The sequence below is a fragment of the Sebastes umbrosus genome, chromosome 3, assembly GCF_015220745.1.
Source record: "Sebastes umbrosus isolate fSebUmb1 chromosome 3, fSebUmb1.pri, whole genome shotgun sequence".
Taxonomy (NCBI): domain Eukaryota; kingdom Metazoa; phylum Chordata; class Actinopteri; order Perciformes; family Sebastidae; genus Sebastes; species Sebastes umbrosus.
Genome location: NC_051271.1, coordinates 39,123,227 through 39,137,573, shown reverse-complemented (window position 1 = coordinate 39,137,573; position 14,347 = coordinate 39,123,227). Strand labels below are relative to the sequence as shown.

General features: G+C 42.9%; 1 protein-coding gene and 1 long non-coding RNA gene across 5 annotated transcripts in view; one reads left to right on the top strand and one right to left on the bottom strand.

Annotated features, from left to right (window-relative positions):
- LOC119484777 (glutamate receptor 2-like) overlaps nucleotides 1-14,347 on the top strand; it is a 133,147-nt gene that overhangs the window by 106,686 nt on the left and 12,114 nt on the right. For 2 of the 4 annotated variants that reach the window (XM_037763857.1, XM_037763856.1), the window contains exon 19: nucleotides 5,215-5,390. The exons of the other annotated variants lie outside the window; for them this stretch is intronic. In XM_037763857.1, the coding sequence (XP_037619785.1) occupies nucleotides 5,215-5,385 (171 nt within the window). In that variant the 3' untranslated portion in view covers nucleotides 5,386-5,390. The remainder of the gene's footprint in view (nucleotides 1-5,214; nucleotides 5,391-14,347) is intronic. 4 annotated transcript variants of the gene reach the window in all.
- On the bottom strand, nucleotides 7,883-8,591 carry LOC119484788. Its single transcript, XR_005206116.1, has 2 exons — nucleotides 8,276-8,591; nucleotides 7,883-7,987 (listed from the first exon to the last, which is right to left on the bottom strand). It is a non-coding gene; the product is annotated as an uncharacterized LOC119484788 (long non-coding RNA).

The window sequence follows — 14,347 nt, the reverse complement described above, 5'->3', positions numbered from 1 at the left end:
AGGTTGTCAGCTGTGTGTCTGCCCAGATTAACGATAGCGATTGTCCGACAAAACAGTGTGTTTTTTTTGTGCTACGTTAGCATCTGTAGCTCTGCTGGTAGCTTCGTGCTCACCATTGTCGCTATAGACGGGAGCCAACTTCCTATTTCTGTAACCCCGGCTCAGACTCTCTTAAGGTGGACCAGCTTTTCTCCTTTAAGTGACGAGTTTTTCTCAGCTTTTTAAATAATTATTAACATTTCTTTTAACCGTTTTAACCGATAGTGTTAATCGGTTAAGATGCTTAATGTCAGTTAACGGTTAAACGGTTAATTATCAACATCCCTAGTATCACACAGTTTCTCTGTCTTATAAGTGTTTATTGTTAACATAAAATAAAATAGATTTAGTCAGTTACTGTTTACCTTTCCACCTTGTGGTTTCCCGGTGCGCCCTTGCTATATGCGCGTACATGAGCTGGATGTAGTATTTTTCCTATCATGATATATAGCCTCCGGAATAATATCGGTGTTTTAAAAATGTCCGATGTTCCCCTTTAATGTGATGTGACAATGTGATGTGTCTATTGTAGCATTTCCATATGTGTGAAATTCATATCCCATAGAAGTGAATTAAATGTAATATAAGTGAGTAAGTAATGAAATAGTATGCCAGTGTTTTTATAATACTATCCATAGTGAGGCATACTCAGTTGCCAGTTTGTTAGCTACGCTTTTATGGTCATTTTTGAAGTTGTTGTTCATGGTGCTGTTGAATTCTATTGCATTATACTTACACTGAAATGTGTTTCTAATATTTAGTCCATCCTATGTAGATCAGAGAGGGGAAAATACTAGAAACACCCCTCAGTATAACACAATACAATTCAACAGCAGCACAAGCTACAGTCTCCAAAACGACCATTTAGTTGAACCAACACCTCTCTAAAACAAAAACTGAACATTACAACTTTCATGAAGGTAGGATTTATTGCAGGGCTGCTGGACAAGACTACATTACCCACTCGGGGTCTCATCCCAAATTCATACCAGGCGTACAATGTCAACAGTGCATAAGTGCTACAGCAGCATCAATCCACACTTAATGTCAATTTCCTTTGTGAAGTCACTGTCCTCAGTCAACGTATTCTCATACAGCGGTTCGTATATCTTACGAAAAAGTTATTCCTGCCTTTTTGTTCGTTTTTCTATGAATGTCCAGCTACAAGTGACGATTTTCGCTCGTTACATACATACAGTCTTTTCAAAATAAACTTCCGTCTTCACAGGAAACAACTTCCTTAGGTTTAGGCAACAAAACTCATTTGTTAGGCTTAGGAAAAGATCAACTTGATTAGGCGATAAAACGTCTTGGTTAAGTTTAGGAAAAGATTTTGGTTTAGCTTTAAATAACTACAGAAGTGGGGTTATTTAAAGTGGCACTAGGCAGAATATTTTTGGCATCATTGGGCAAAAATTCCATAAAAACCTTTCAGCATATTGTAATTCAAGTGTTCTGAGAGAAAACTAGACTTCTGCTCCTCCTCATGGCTCTGTTTTCAGGCTTAAGAAAATCTAGCCTTTGATGGGAGACTTTGGCCAATCACAGGACATTTCAGAGAGAGAGAGCGTTCTTATTGGCTGTGCTCCAGCTGGTGGGCGGTGCTTGGTATTTCCGCGACTGAGATCTCGACATGGCTGCGGGGTCACAAACTTTCTCATTTTACAGCTAAACCGTACACTACAAGAGGATTCTGAAAACATCTGAGGAGAGAAATAGGCATTACAGTAACAGAATATTGATTCATATTTGATCAGCGCTGCCTAGTTTGACCGTTTGATCGGAGTTTGCGAGTGATTGACAGCCGGCTCTCATAGATGGAAGCTGGACGGCAGACTCCAGATCAGCTCTTACTGGTTGTTTTCCTCCGGTCTGTGAAATCTTGCAGATGCCGTTAGGAGCAACGGAGGACACAGAGGAACATGATTTCTTTCATATTACCTGTCTCATGCTCTACTGTCAGGATATGGTTAATGGTAAATGGACTTGCATTTATATAGTGCTTTTCCGACCACTCAAAGCTTTTCCGACCACTCAAAGCGCTTTACACTACATGTCAGCATTCACCCATTCACACACACTGAATTTGTATTGAATGCAGCCGAAGTGCATCTTGTCCTCTCTGCTTGGTGTGTGTGCTTCGGTCAAACTGACACACCGATAGAAGCACATGGCCAGGGGTCAGTAACCTTTACTATCAAAAGAGCAATTTTAGGCAAAAAAATAAATAAATCTGTCTGGAGCCGCAAAACATTTGAGCATTGTGATGAAGGTAACACAGTTTATAGTCTAAGTATATAGTATATAAGTCTAATGCAGTGAGGGCCAAAGAAACAATGTACTACGGAGTATTAGGGCCACATTAAGGGAAAAACATCTGAAATTTTCAGAATAAAGTCATAATATTAAGAGAAAAAGTCGTAACATAACGAGAATAAAGTCATAACTTTACGAGAATAAAGTCATAACTTTACGAGAATAAAGTCATAACTTTACGGGGAAAAAAATCGTAATATTACGAGAATAAAGTCATAACTTTATGAGAAAAAAAGTCTTAATATTACGAGAATAAAGTCAACTTTATGGGGGGAAAAAAAATAACGTAAAGTTAAAACGTAAAAACGTAAAATTACTACTTTATAATATTGTGACTTTATTCTCATAATACCACGACTTTTTTTCTCTTAAATTTATGAATTAATTCTCATACTATTACGACTTTTTTCTCGTAAACCTTTGACTTTATTATCATAATATTAAGACTTTTTTTCTCGTAAACCTATGACTTTATTCTCAAAATATTATGACTTTATTCTCAAAATCTCAGATTTATTTTTTTCCTCAATGTGGCCCTTATACTCCGTTGTACCGTCATACATTAGTAGGGCAGAAGAGATGATTGAGAGGGCTTAATTTGTATCAGCCTATGCATTGTTTTTTTTTAGGAAATTGTTGCGTTTTATACCTTTAAACCTGCAGTAGGCAGAATGTTTTTTGGCCTCATTGGGCAACAAATTCCATAATAATTTTTAAACTTATTGTAATTCAAGTGTTCTGAGAGACCTCTACACCTCCTCATGGCTCTGTTTTCAGGCTGTAAATGATTAGCCCTGACAGGAGACTTTGACCAATCACAGTTCATTTCAGAGAGAGAGAGCGTTCCTATTGGCTGTTCATTCGACAGAGGTAGCTGTCAATCACTCGCAAACTCCGACCAAACGGTCAAGCTAGGCAGCGCTGATCAAATATGAATCAATATTCTGTTACTGTAATGACTATTTTTCTCCTCATGTTTTCAGAAACATCTTGTAGTGTACTGTTTAGCTGTAATTAAGTAGTAGTGCAAAAATATATGTTACATTCAATTCTTGCAGTTCTGTGCCCTGTCCTGACTCAGAGGGGACTGGTTCGACAGGGGATGGCAGCTGGTAGGAAGGACGCGTGCCGCGCGCGTCTCACAGCAACAACAGACAGTGAAAGTGATCTATTGACAGTATATTGACATCATATCAGCAAGATTACTAAAGTTTCGATGTCTATCTGTAGAATATGTTACGGAGATGAAAAAAAAGTAAAGACTTATTTTTAAATCAACACTTCCTGCTTTCATTTAAAAATAAAAGCCCTCAAGCATTTTTTTTTTATGGACAGAATTCCTTCATTTGTTAACACGAGGCTTTTATTTTGAAATATGAGCAGTCAGTGCTGTGGAAAATGCAGTGACTTGGAGAGCTCCATGAATTAATAAAGTATGGGGTTTAATCAACACTTCCTGCTTTCATTTCGAAATAAAAGCCCTCAAGCGTTTTTTCTGTAGACAGAAATCCTTCATTTGTTAACACGAGGCTTTTATTCTGAAATATGTGCCGGACAGTGTTCTAGAACATGCAGTGACTTGGAGGGCTCCATGAATGAATATAGTACGGAGTTTTAATTGTGGATTATTACTATTATTTACAAATTACCACACGTTTCTTAACCTTTCTCTGTCTAAAATAAATAGAAATTATATTTATAATGAAATGAAATGGCCATTAAAAGGCAAACTCTATGTAGAAAGAAAGGGCTGACAGCAGCAGCTGCAGCAACAGACAAGCAGCTAGTGTGAACACCTGATGCGTGAATCACGCAGCCACCACGCCACGCAGCCGCCACGCGCACCTGACGCTCCTGGTGTGTCCAAGGCTTTAGGCTTTAGGCTGTGTTGTCACTGCCAAGATGGTGACGGCCGGAGTTGCTCACTTTGAGCTTCGGCTCTTCAGAAACCTATGGGTGACGTCACAGAAACCACGTCCATATTTTGTACGGTCCATGCCCGCGAACATGGCCCACTCAGATTCCATGTTTCCATCCTCTCTCTGGATGTAGGTGAGAGTCACTAGGTTTGTTATTAGCTTATGGGCCTCGCAAATGGTGGTCTCCGCTGGACATTTTCATTTCATTTTCACTATACGTATGGGATTAATGGGTCTGTCCCAGTAATGGTAGGGATATTTGTAGTTTTTTTCTTTTGCAAGAACAATCTGCAGAAAGAAAGCTGCCTAATTATGTATAGAATGCAGAACAGAGATTTAATTTCCTTTTTATTTTATGTATTGAAATAGAGGCAAATTAATGAAGTGGTCAGTTATTATGCACTTCTGTCACAATGTAATGGTCATCTTTTTATATTATTTGTAGCATGACATTTGGGCCTTGGAGTACACACACACACACACACACACATATGCTGATATTTACTGTAAAATGTGATAAGATTTTGATCACATTTCCATCTCTCTTTCTCTCTCTCTCTCTCCCCTTCTTTCTCTCTCTGTCTCTCTCTCCCTCTCTTTCTCCCTCTCTCTCTCTCTCTCTCTCTCTCTATCTGTGTCTCTCTCTCTATCCGTCTCTCCCTCTCTCTCTCTCTCTCTCTATCTGTGTCTCTCTCTCTCTCTCTCCCTCTCTATCCGTCTCTCTCTCTCTCTCTCTCTCTCTCTCTCTCGTAATGCAAACCCTTGTTGCTTTTGCAGTTATCTACTATTGGTGCTATCAGTACTCAAACGGTTGTTGTCGCATGAATCGGTAATAATAATGATAATAATAATAATAATTACTCACATGGCTAAAGAGTCATCATTGTTGCATAAACACAATCAGTAGAATAATAACAATGACTTTATTTTTGTCATGAAGGTGGCAGCCAACACCTTGTCGTCCCCCCAGCACACAGGAAACTACACACACACTTTGTCTTCTCCTCAACACGCACCCAACTTCAACCTGCTGTCCCCCAGCCACCAGCCAAACTACGCCACCTATAAAGAGGGCTACAACGTTTACGGCATTGAGAGTGTCAAGATCTAACACGGGTAGGAGAGTGATGATTGATGGCTAAAACTTCCCTCACCTCACAGTCATAGACAATGTTTAGACAATTCATTTTTGAATCGGCATTCATTCATACCATCGAACAACAGCTGCATTCACATGATGGTGGTGCACAGCAACTTCAGTGGCAAACTGCATTTTCATTGGGCCTCAATGACGCAAAATGATACTAGTGGAAAACATGTTCTGTTAAGCCTTCAAGCTTCCCCCTTACCTGTTTTTGATTGCTGTTAAGCTTCCATCAGTGAAACTTAAAATGTGGATTCCAGTTCCAAATGCTCTTCTCTTTCCTGGTCTGGACTGTTTAGTTTTAATGGCAGTGACTCCTCAAAGAGGAGATAATTAGTGAATGGAAGGTACTGAGGCATTAATCAGCTGGATATCGGCTACACACCTGCTTTTATTGGAGATTATGAAAAAAACGGTTCGGCAATTGAACAATCACACCCATCATTAAAAGGGACTGTTTGTAAGAATCAGAAATGTCTTGTTAACAGCGACACCTGTGGCCAGTAAGTCAACGAAAGTCAGCGTCCTGTTGCTCGCGCTCGCGCTTGTGTTCGCTCTACATAGACATGAACGAGCATCGCTCAAAACAGTGAGGCGACACACGTCAGCTAAAACCACAATATCACTCTATATTTCAGCTGCTTGGCAGTAATGTTAGCTGACCAGACGAAGATCTCTCCATGAATCAATGCTGATCCTAGTGTTGGCTTTTCCTGCCTCAGTCTCCCGACCGCGGCCGGAGGGAACAGGGGAGATGCCGGAGTTTTGGTCGGAGACGATAACGTTTCTCTCTGCGGAGCCCCGTCACTTCACAAGACACGGGAAACCTCTGTTGGTCTGGAGGAGCTACAGCAGTTATTTCTGTACAAACGTCCACTGTACATTCACTAGATATTCTCAGAGCTAAACTAACTCTTCTGCAGTGTGGAGTGTGCGCGCATGCACGTGAGAGTGGAGAGAAAGAGCAAGAACGAGCGCGGTGTGTGAGTGAAGGCGAGCAGGCAGAGTACAGCAGAGACTCCGGTCCTGGAGACCAAAGCTACGGTCTCCCCCGCGTCCTCCAACCGCGGCCAACACTGTTTAACAGACGGGCTTCACTAGATACAACCAAGAGGTTTTGGTGCTTCCGTGTAGTTTGTGTTGGACTCTGAGTCTGAACAGCGTAGCCACACGCGAGTGCGCATGGCACACCGACCCGCAATGATTTATACGTGTAAGAAGTTACAAACAGTCCCTTTAAAAGAGCAACATATAAGTCTATCACTGCAGTGACTATTAAGGCAAACATTTTATGAGATGTTCACACTCCAAAAGAGTAAAATGACAGACGTGTGTCAGCCCAGGCTTCCGAGGATAAACCTGAGAGCCTTGCACTGTCCAAAGACACAAATGGGAAGTTTTAGTTTGGCAGAACTTCAAGCTGCTGTTTCCAATTTATAATGAATCAACTTTATAATATGACCTCTTCTGAAAAAGAAAAAAAAACTACAAATCATCACGTCACATTATGCTTTTGAACCGTATGATTTCATTAATATCCATGTACATGGAATCTTTTTGCCTACTAGAATTATCAATAGAATGAGACAAAAGTTGCCATTGAGGCTGGCTGGCATTGCAGAGTGATTTACTGTATATTCAGGGCATGATGGGAATGCAGCAGTTGTTGATGTTAAACCAAAATAACATGTAAACCATAATAAAGTCTAGATTAACAGTGCATACAAGGTATCTGGTCCAAACTGTATATGGCTGTGATATTCCTTTCCTTTGTTCACTCATTACCCCACCGCTTGCTCTCCTCTCCCCTCCTCTCCTCTCCTCTTAACCACTCCTCCTACCCTCTCTGCCCTCCTTCCGTTTTTCCTCTCCTCTCTTCCGCTCTCCTTCTTGTCTTCTTACCCACCTCCACTTTTCCCGTATTTACTTTTTCCAACCCTGATCCTGCTTTCTTACTTTCTAGCCAATCATCCTCTTCAATGGACTGACTTCATTGGTCAATCACTCCCATTTGTCTTAATGTCAGCTTTTCATTAGGCAGCCCCATGATTTTTTCATTTTAAAGATGGGATGGTTTGGACTGGTAGCGTCATCAAACACTGGTCATCTTGGTAGAACAAATGTAAGTGTGATACCACTGTTTTACAGTGATAAATACTGCTGTTCCCTTTGAGTTGATTTACTCGTTACAACACATGGGATATCACACCCAACAGCCTAATTTGATCAGTTGGCTACCGGGTAAACACTAATTATTGGGCACTATTGTACCAAATGTTGTCTTAATCTCTGATTGGCTAGTTAACTGTTGTTCTTACAGAACTACCCCAAATAAGTGCTGAAGCTAAGCAGGCAAAGAAAAAGTTTTTGATCGGCCTCCCATGGGTGTGTTTTTTATTCTAACAACGAAAAGGACTAGCACTGTCCCTGTAGCGAACCCCAGCCAGACAATGGTGAAGCGTACTGATGTTTCAGAAGCCTTTTATTTATGTTCAGCCGTTAGCCATATTTTGAACACAAATTCACCTTTTCTTCTTTAAACACCTTTCTTCAGAAAACACCGTAAGAGCTAAAGGACAGACAAATAAAATACAATGAGCTCTTACTAAAAATGTAAACATTACAAACCTTATCCATATACTGTATTTGCCATACACATTAACACCAATCAAACCTTAAGCCCAACATTTGCACATGAAAAGCTAGAAAGCTAGCATTACAGCAATCTCCATGAAAAGCTAATGTTAGCAAGACCGTCAGAATGACAACACAATTAAACACACACACTGTAAGTGCGTCCACCTAAATCACAAAATGTTACTGCATATAATCATAAAACATATTCAACACACAATACCTTGTTCCCGTACTGGCTAGGCGCTTAATTATCAGTTTATGATGACATAAAGCAGCGCAATTGCGTGCTTTCCCTCCTTCAGTAAATCTCCGTAGCACTATCCTTCTTCCGCCAGGAGGTGGCGTCAAAATAAAAGTCACGTAATGTAAAAAGGTGACTTTCAAAATAAAAGCTTGCAGAAAGTAATTACCTTATAAACAGACCTTAATACACATTTAGGAGTCACTTACACTCCCACCAATCATTAGTGCATAATAGAACATTATACAGTTTGTTTTAATCACGAATGATTTATAACTGAAAATGACCTTCACCCTTAAAGGAGCACAGGTAACTTGTGCTAAAACTAGAAAACCTTTGTTAGCTATAGAAGATTAAGAAGGAGGTATTATAAACTATATGGAGGGGGAGGCAGACTTAGCAAGTCTCCAGCAGCAGGACAAGCTTCTGGATTGGGCGCTCGACTTCTGACATCTTGTGGAGACGCTCACCTTTCTTGCCAAGCTTCCTGTCACCGAGGCAGACTTTAACTCTCCTTACTAGTCCGTCCTTGTCAGTAGTGGTTTCTGAGACTCTACCCAGTCTCCACTCATTCCTGTGCACATCATCTTCCTTCATCATGACAATATCTCCAACTTGCAGATTTCTTTTTGGGGTATGCCAACGCTGTCTGAGAGCAATGTTGGCAAGGTATTCCTTTCGCCATCAACTCCAAAACTGTTCCGCCAGGTATTGAACGTGTCGCCACCTTTTCCAGCCATACATGTCTTCTCGGACGAATTCACCTGGAGGAGGCAAGGCCTTGACAGACTTCATAGTCAGAAGATGATTAGGGGTGAGTGGCTCGAGACTATGGGATCACTGAGATTGTTAACGGTCAGTGGACGACTGTTGACGATTGCCATTGCTTCATAAAAGAAGGCTCGTAGCGAGGCATCATCCAGCCTACCACAGGAAAGGCTAAGTGTGTGCCTCAGGATGCTTCTCACTGTCCTAATCTGTCTTTCCCACACCCCTCCGACATGGCTTGAATAGGGTGCGTTCATCTTGAAGTCGCATTGTTTCTCTGCAAGAAATGCAGCCAGCCGGTCTGCATTAACTTCCTTTAAAGCTTCTTTGAGTTCATTTTTGGCTCCAACGAAGTTGCTTCCTTGATCAGACTTGATCTGACGTACAGCGCCACGTATGGCAATGAAACATCGAAGGCCATTAATGAATGCGTCAGTTGACATGTCGACAAGCATCTCAATATGAATGGCACGGGAGCTTAGGCAAGTGAAGAGAAGTCCGTACCTCTTGTTCTCCTTTCTTCCTTGCTTCGTAAGGAACGGGCCGAAGCAGTCCATTCCGCAGAAAGTGAATGGGGGTGATGGTTCCACACGCTCAGGAGGTAAGTCAGCCATCCTTTGCTCCTCCGTTGGTTTCCGATGCCGTCTACATGTGACGCATTGACGAATGTAGGATGCTACTGCTCGGTTGATTCCTGGAATCCAGTAGCCGTTGAACCTGATATCAATAATGGTGAGACCTTTACCTTGGTGCTTCATCCTGTCGTGGTGATGAGCGATAATCATCCTCGTGATGTGATGATCTTTGGGAATGATTGCAGGGTGCTTGATGGATTTGGAAAGAGAGGCGTTGCACAGTCTTCCTCCCACCTTGAGGATACCATCTTTGTCAAGGAAAACATCGAGAGAGTATAATGGATTGTGAGATGGTAGGGGAATCCCTCTGCTCAGCAGTTTCAACTCTTCACGATACACGTTTTCCTGCATGTCTTTGATTATGCAACGTTCTGCATCTTCTCGTTCTGTTACAGTACTGAGACTGTTTGACTTGTTTTTCCTGATGCACCTTAAAATGCGTGCAACAAATCGAGTAGCCAGTGACCAAGATGAGATCTTAGATAAGCGATCAACGAGGCTTACTCGTTCTGTGGTTCTTGTGGTAAGTGCTAGAGCACTTCTGACTTCAGGATCACCGATTGTTAACTCTGGAATCTCATCTGCTGGCAGCTTCATTTCCTTGTTCCATAAGAACTTGGGTCCAGTGAGCCAGGTGGATGACGGAAGCTCACTGGGAGTCAAGCCCCTAGAAGCATGGTCAGCAGGATTCTCATTGGTTGGGACATATCTCCATTGTTGAGTGGCTGAGCTGAGCTGAATCTTCTGAACACGGTTAGCCACAAAGGTGTGGAAGCGGCGTGCTTCATTTTTGATGTAACCTAAGACCACTTTGGAGTCGGTCCAGAAGAACTCTTCAGCGTCAGTAGGTCCAAATTCCTCCTTTAGCATGTTGCTCATCTTCACAGAAACAACTGCAGCTGTCAATTCCAATCTGGGAATGGTTGTAACTTTGGTTGGTGAGACGCGTGATTTTCCCACCACTAGGGTGCAGTGAACATCTCCCTCTTCGTTCTGAAGTCTAAGGTATGAACACTGACCATAACCTTTCATGCTGGCATCCGAGAAATGATGCAGCTCTGTCTTAGAGACCTTTCCAAATCCTACAGGTGCATAAGTGCGGGGGGGTGACCTTATCCAAATGAGCCAGATCACTTATCCACTGTTCCCATTTCGGACGAAGCTCTTCGGTGAGAGGATCGTCCCAGCCCGTGCCACGCCTACACATCTCCTGAAGAACGATTTTTCCCTTTAGCAGGAATGGCGCCACAAACCCAAGAGGGTCATACACGCTGGCCACTGTAACCAGAATGCCACGGCGTGTTGCAGGGTGAGCTTTGAGGCTGACGATAAGTTGGAGGCGGTCAGACTCCACGTCCCATTGAATCCCGAGAGCTCTCTCAAGTGGCTGATCGTTGAATGCTAGGTCCATATTCTTACCCTCGGTTGCTCGCTCTGAGGGTGGTAAACTCTCCAGGACTTCTCTGTTGTTTGATACAAATTTGTGTAGACGTAGACCGCCCATGGCAGAGTTCACGTGCTTCTCTTGCAAGCTTAATAGCATCATCAGTGCTTTTGACACTTATGACTCCGTCGTCAACGCAGAAGTCCCTCATGATAAACAATGAGCCTTGTGGGTAGAGGTCGCTATTCTCCTTAGCTAGATGCTTCAGCCCGTAGTTTGCACATCCAGGAGAGGAGGCTGCGCCGAACAGATGCACCTTCATACGGAACTCACTAGGCTTTGAGTTCAGATCTCCTTGCTTCCACCAAAGAAAGCGCAGGTAGTTGCGATCAGCATCGTCGACATAGAACTGATGAAACATTTTTTCAATGTCGCACATCAGTGCAACAGGGTGCTGTCGAAATCGGATGAGGACTCCGCTGAGGCTGTTCAACATGTCAGGCCCAGAGAGGAGGTGGTCATTCAAGCTGGTTCCTTTGTATCTGGCAGAGCAATCGAACACCACACGAAGTTTATCTGGCTTCTTCGCATGACGAACACCATGATGCGGAATGTACCATCTCTCCCCTTCACTCCCTCCATCTTCGATTTGCTCTGCTTCTCCATTTTCAATGACTTCCTCCATGAACTTGACATATTGCTCCTTATACCTTTCGTCCCTTTGCAATTTCCTTTTTAGGTGATTGAGGCGTACCATGGCTGAGTCTTTGTTGTCAGGCAAGCTGGGTCTGTTTTTGAATGGAAGAGGCATTTCATAATGGCCATGTGTATTTTTCCGGATGCCTTTATCTAGCTTGTTTAGGAATGTGATGTCATCTTGTGACACTGTTTTGCTGTCATTGTTGCCATCCTTGAAGTCAGATTCCAGGATTCGAATAGCATCGGCAGGAGTTAATGGAGGCATTTCCTTAACAGAGACTCTGTGACACAGACCTCTTGTGCTCAGCGAATCATCGCCATGTGATGAGCGGCCTACAATACTCCATCCTAAATCCGTCCGTACAGCATAGGGTTCCTCGTTTCCTCCTAGAATGACTTGCCTCGGTGCCATTGCTCTGGAGCAGTTGTAGCCTATCAAAAGGCCCACTTCACAGTCCTTCAGTGGTTGGATTTCACCTTCGATTTCTCTGAGATGACTCCATTGTTTAGCCGTCTCACAAGTTGGAATGTGAGCCCGGTTAACCGGTATGTAGTCCTTTGTATAAACAGCTGGCAGATTGATTTGAATGGCAGAACTGTATCCCCTTACACAAAGACCAGAAACTCTCTCACTTGTGACAAGCGTGTCCTTTCCACTCAAGGTGGTCAGCTTCAGCTTCACAGGATGCTTGTCAGCAGTGAGACCGTCGCTCACTTCTTGGTCGATGAAAGTCGTATCACTTTGTGTGTCGAGTAGAGCATAGACAAGTTTCTCAGCGGTTGGATTGTATTTAGATGGCACCCACACTGGTACCACCATTGATGTACTGGATGAGCCTTCGCCTGCTACACTGAGTGACGTGGCAGCGGCACTTTGATTTGTCACTGTAGGCCTTTCCTTTCTATAGTTGTCGTCATGGAGAGCTGTAGGATGCTTTCCCTTGCAGGTGTCACAGAAGTGACGATAACGACAGTCTTTTGCATTGTGGCCAGGTTTTAGGCATCCATAGCAGAGTTTTTTCTCCTTTACATAGTTCCGTCGTTCATTCAACAGCATCTCGGTGAACTTGAAACATGTATTAAGCTGGTGTCTATTGTCTTGGCACAAAATACATGGTAGCTTGACCTTTCTCTGGTCTGACCTTTGGCTTTCGTTGTCTGTAACTGTTCGAGTGGTGAGAACACTGGCCTTGTTTCTCTTCATGTTTCTGAAATTTCTTTTGTCTATGCCAGAGTCTGATGAATGAAAGGCATGAAATGACGTAATAGGATTGCAGGCAATCTCAGCTTCAGTCGACATGAATCTGGCAAAGTCCTTGAAACTTGGAAATTCTTGCTTCTCGTTCAGCCTTTGCGTGACTTGTCGGTTCCAGCGAGAAGCTGCCCAGTCTGGTAACTTATGAATGAGCTTCTGATTCTCTTCGCAGTCATTTAATATGTTGAGACCCTTGACATGGGGAATGGCATCTTGGCAGGTGTTCAGAAAATCTGAGAGATTTCTGAATCCTTCTGCGTCCTTAGGTTGAATCTTTGGCCAATTTGTGAGTTTCTCTCTGAATGCTCTCTGAATGGTGAATGGCTGGCCATAGCGACTATTCAGCCTATTCCAGGCATCTTGGTAGGCATCATCGTCGTTTCGGTAGAAGGTGCCATCTAAAACTTTGCGTGCTGGGCCACCAACATATTTCTTCAGATAGTGGAGTTTTCCAGCTGGAGCAATTGACCTTTGGTCAACGAGTGAGGTGAACACTGCTTTCCATTCAATGAACTGTATTGGATCACCATTGAAGACAAATGGCTCTGGAACAGGGAGCCTATTTAAGGCTATGCCATCTTGGAAGACCTGAGCGAGAGCGGAAATGTCAGCATTGGAGTGTGTTGCAACATGGGATGGAAGTACTGCAGATTTAGGCATATTTTTTGCTTCCTTGTTCCTTTCGTTGTTAATGTGGGCAGGAACTTCGCGTCTTGTCTCCTTGTTGTAGACATTCAGCTTAGCTTGAGCTGCCCTCACTTCCTTCTCTGCCTGTAGTCGCTCCAATTCATGTTTTTGTGCCTCCATCGCTTTCCGTTGTTTTCCCTCTAATTCTCGTATCAGTTCCTTTTGTCTTTCTTCCTCTAGCAACATCTCATACTCCGCTTCCTTCGCAGCCAGTTCAGCTGCTGCATCTGCACGTTTGGCTGCCATAGATGAAATCACTGAGTGATGGTCGGACTTACTGTGAGTTGTTAAGGAAGCAGAAGATCCATAGACAGACCTTGCAAAGTCATGGTGGAGCAGATCATGAAGGCGGCGTCTTTCCTGTTCTTCATTAAACTCATCCTCCTGGTCTATTGTTCTGTTGCAGGCGATGATGACGATTTCTGCAGTTACTGATTCACATAAGTCAATCCGTCTTCTTATGTCATTGGAAGGTATTGCGAGATCTCGAATTCCACAATACGTGCTCATTATGTTTTGCTTACTTTGTTTGAGTTCATCGATGAGAGGCCAGAGTTGACTCTCTGGCATGTACGCCTTCAGTTGATCTCGTGCTTTGCGTACAAGAACCTTCCATTTCTCAT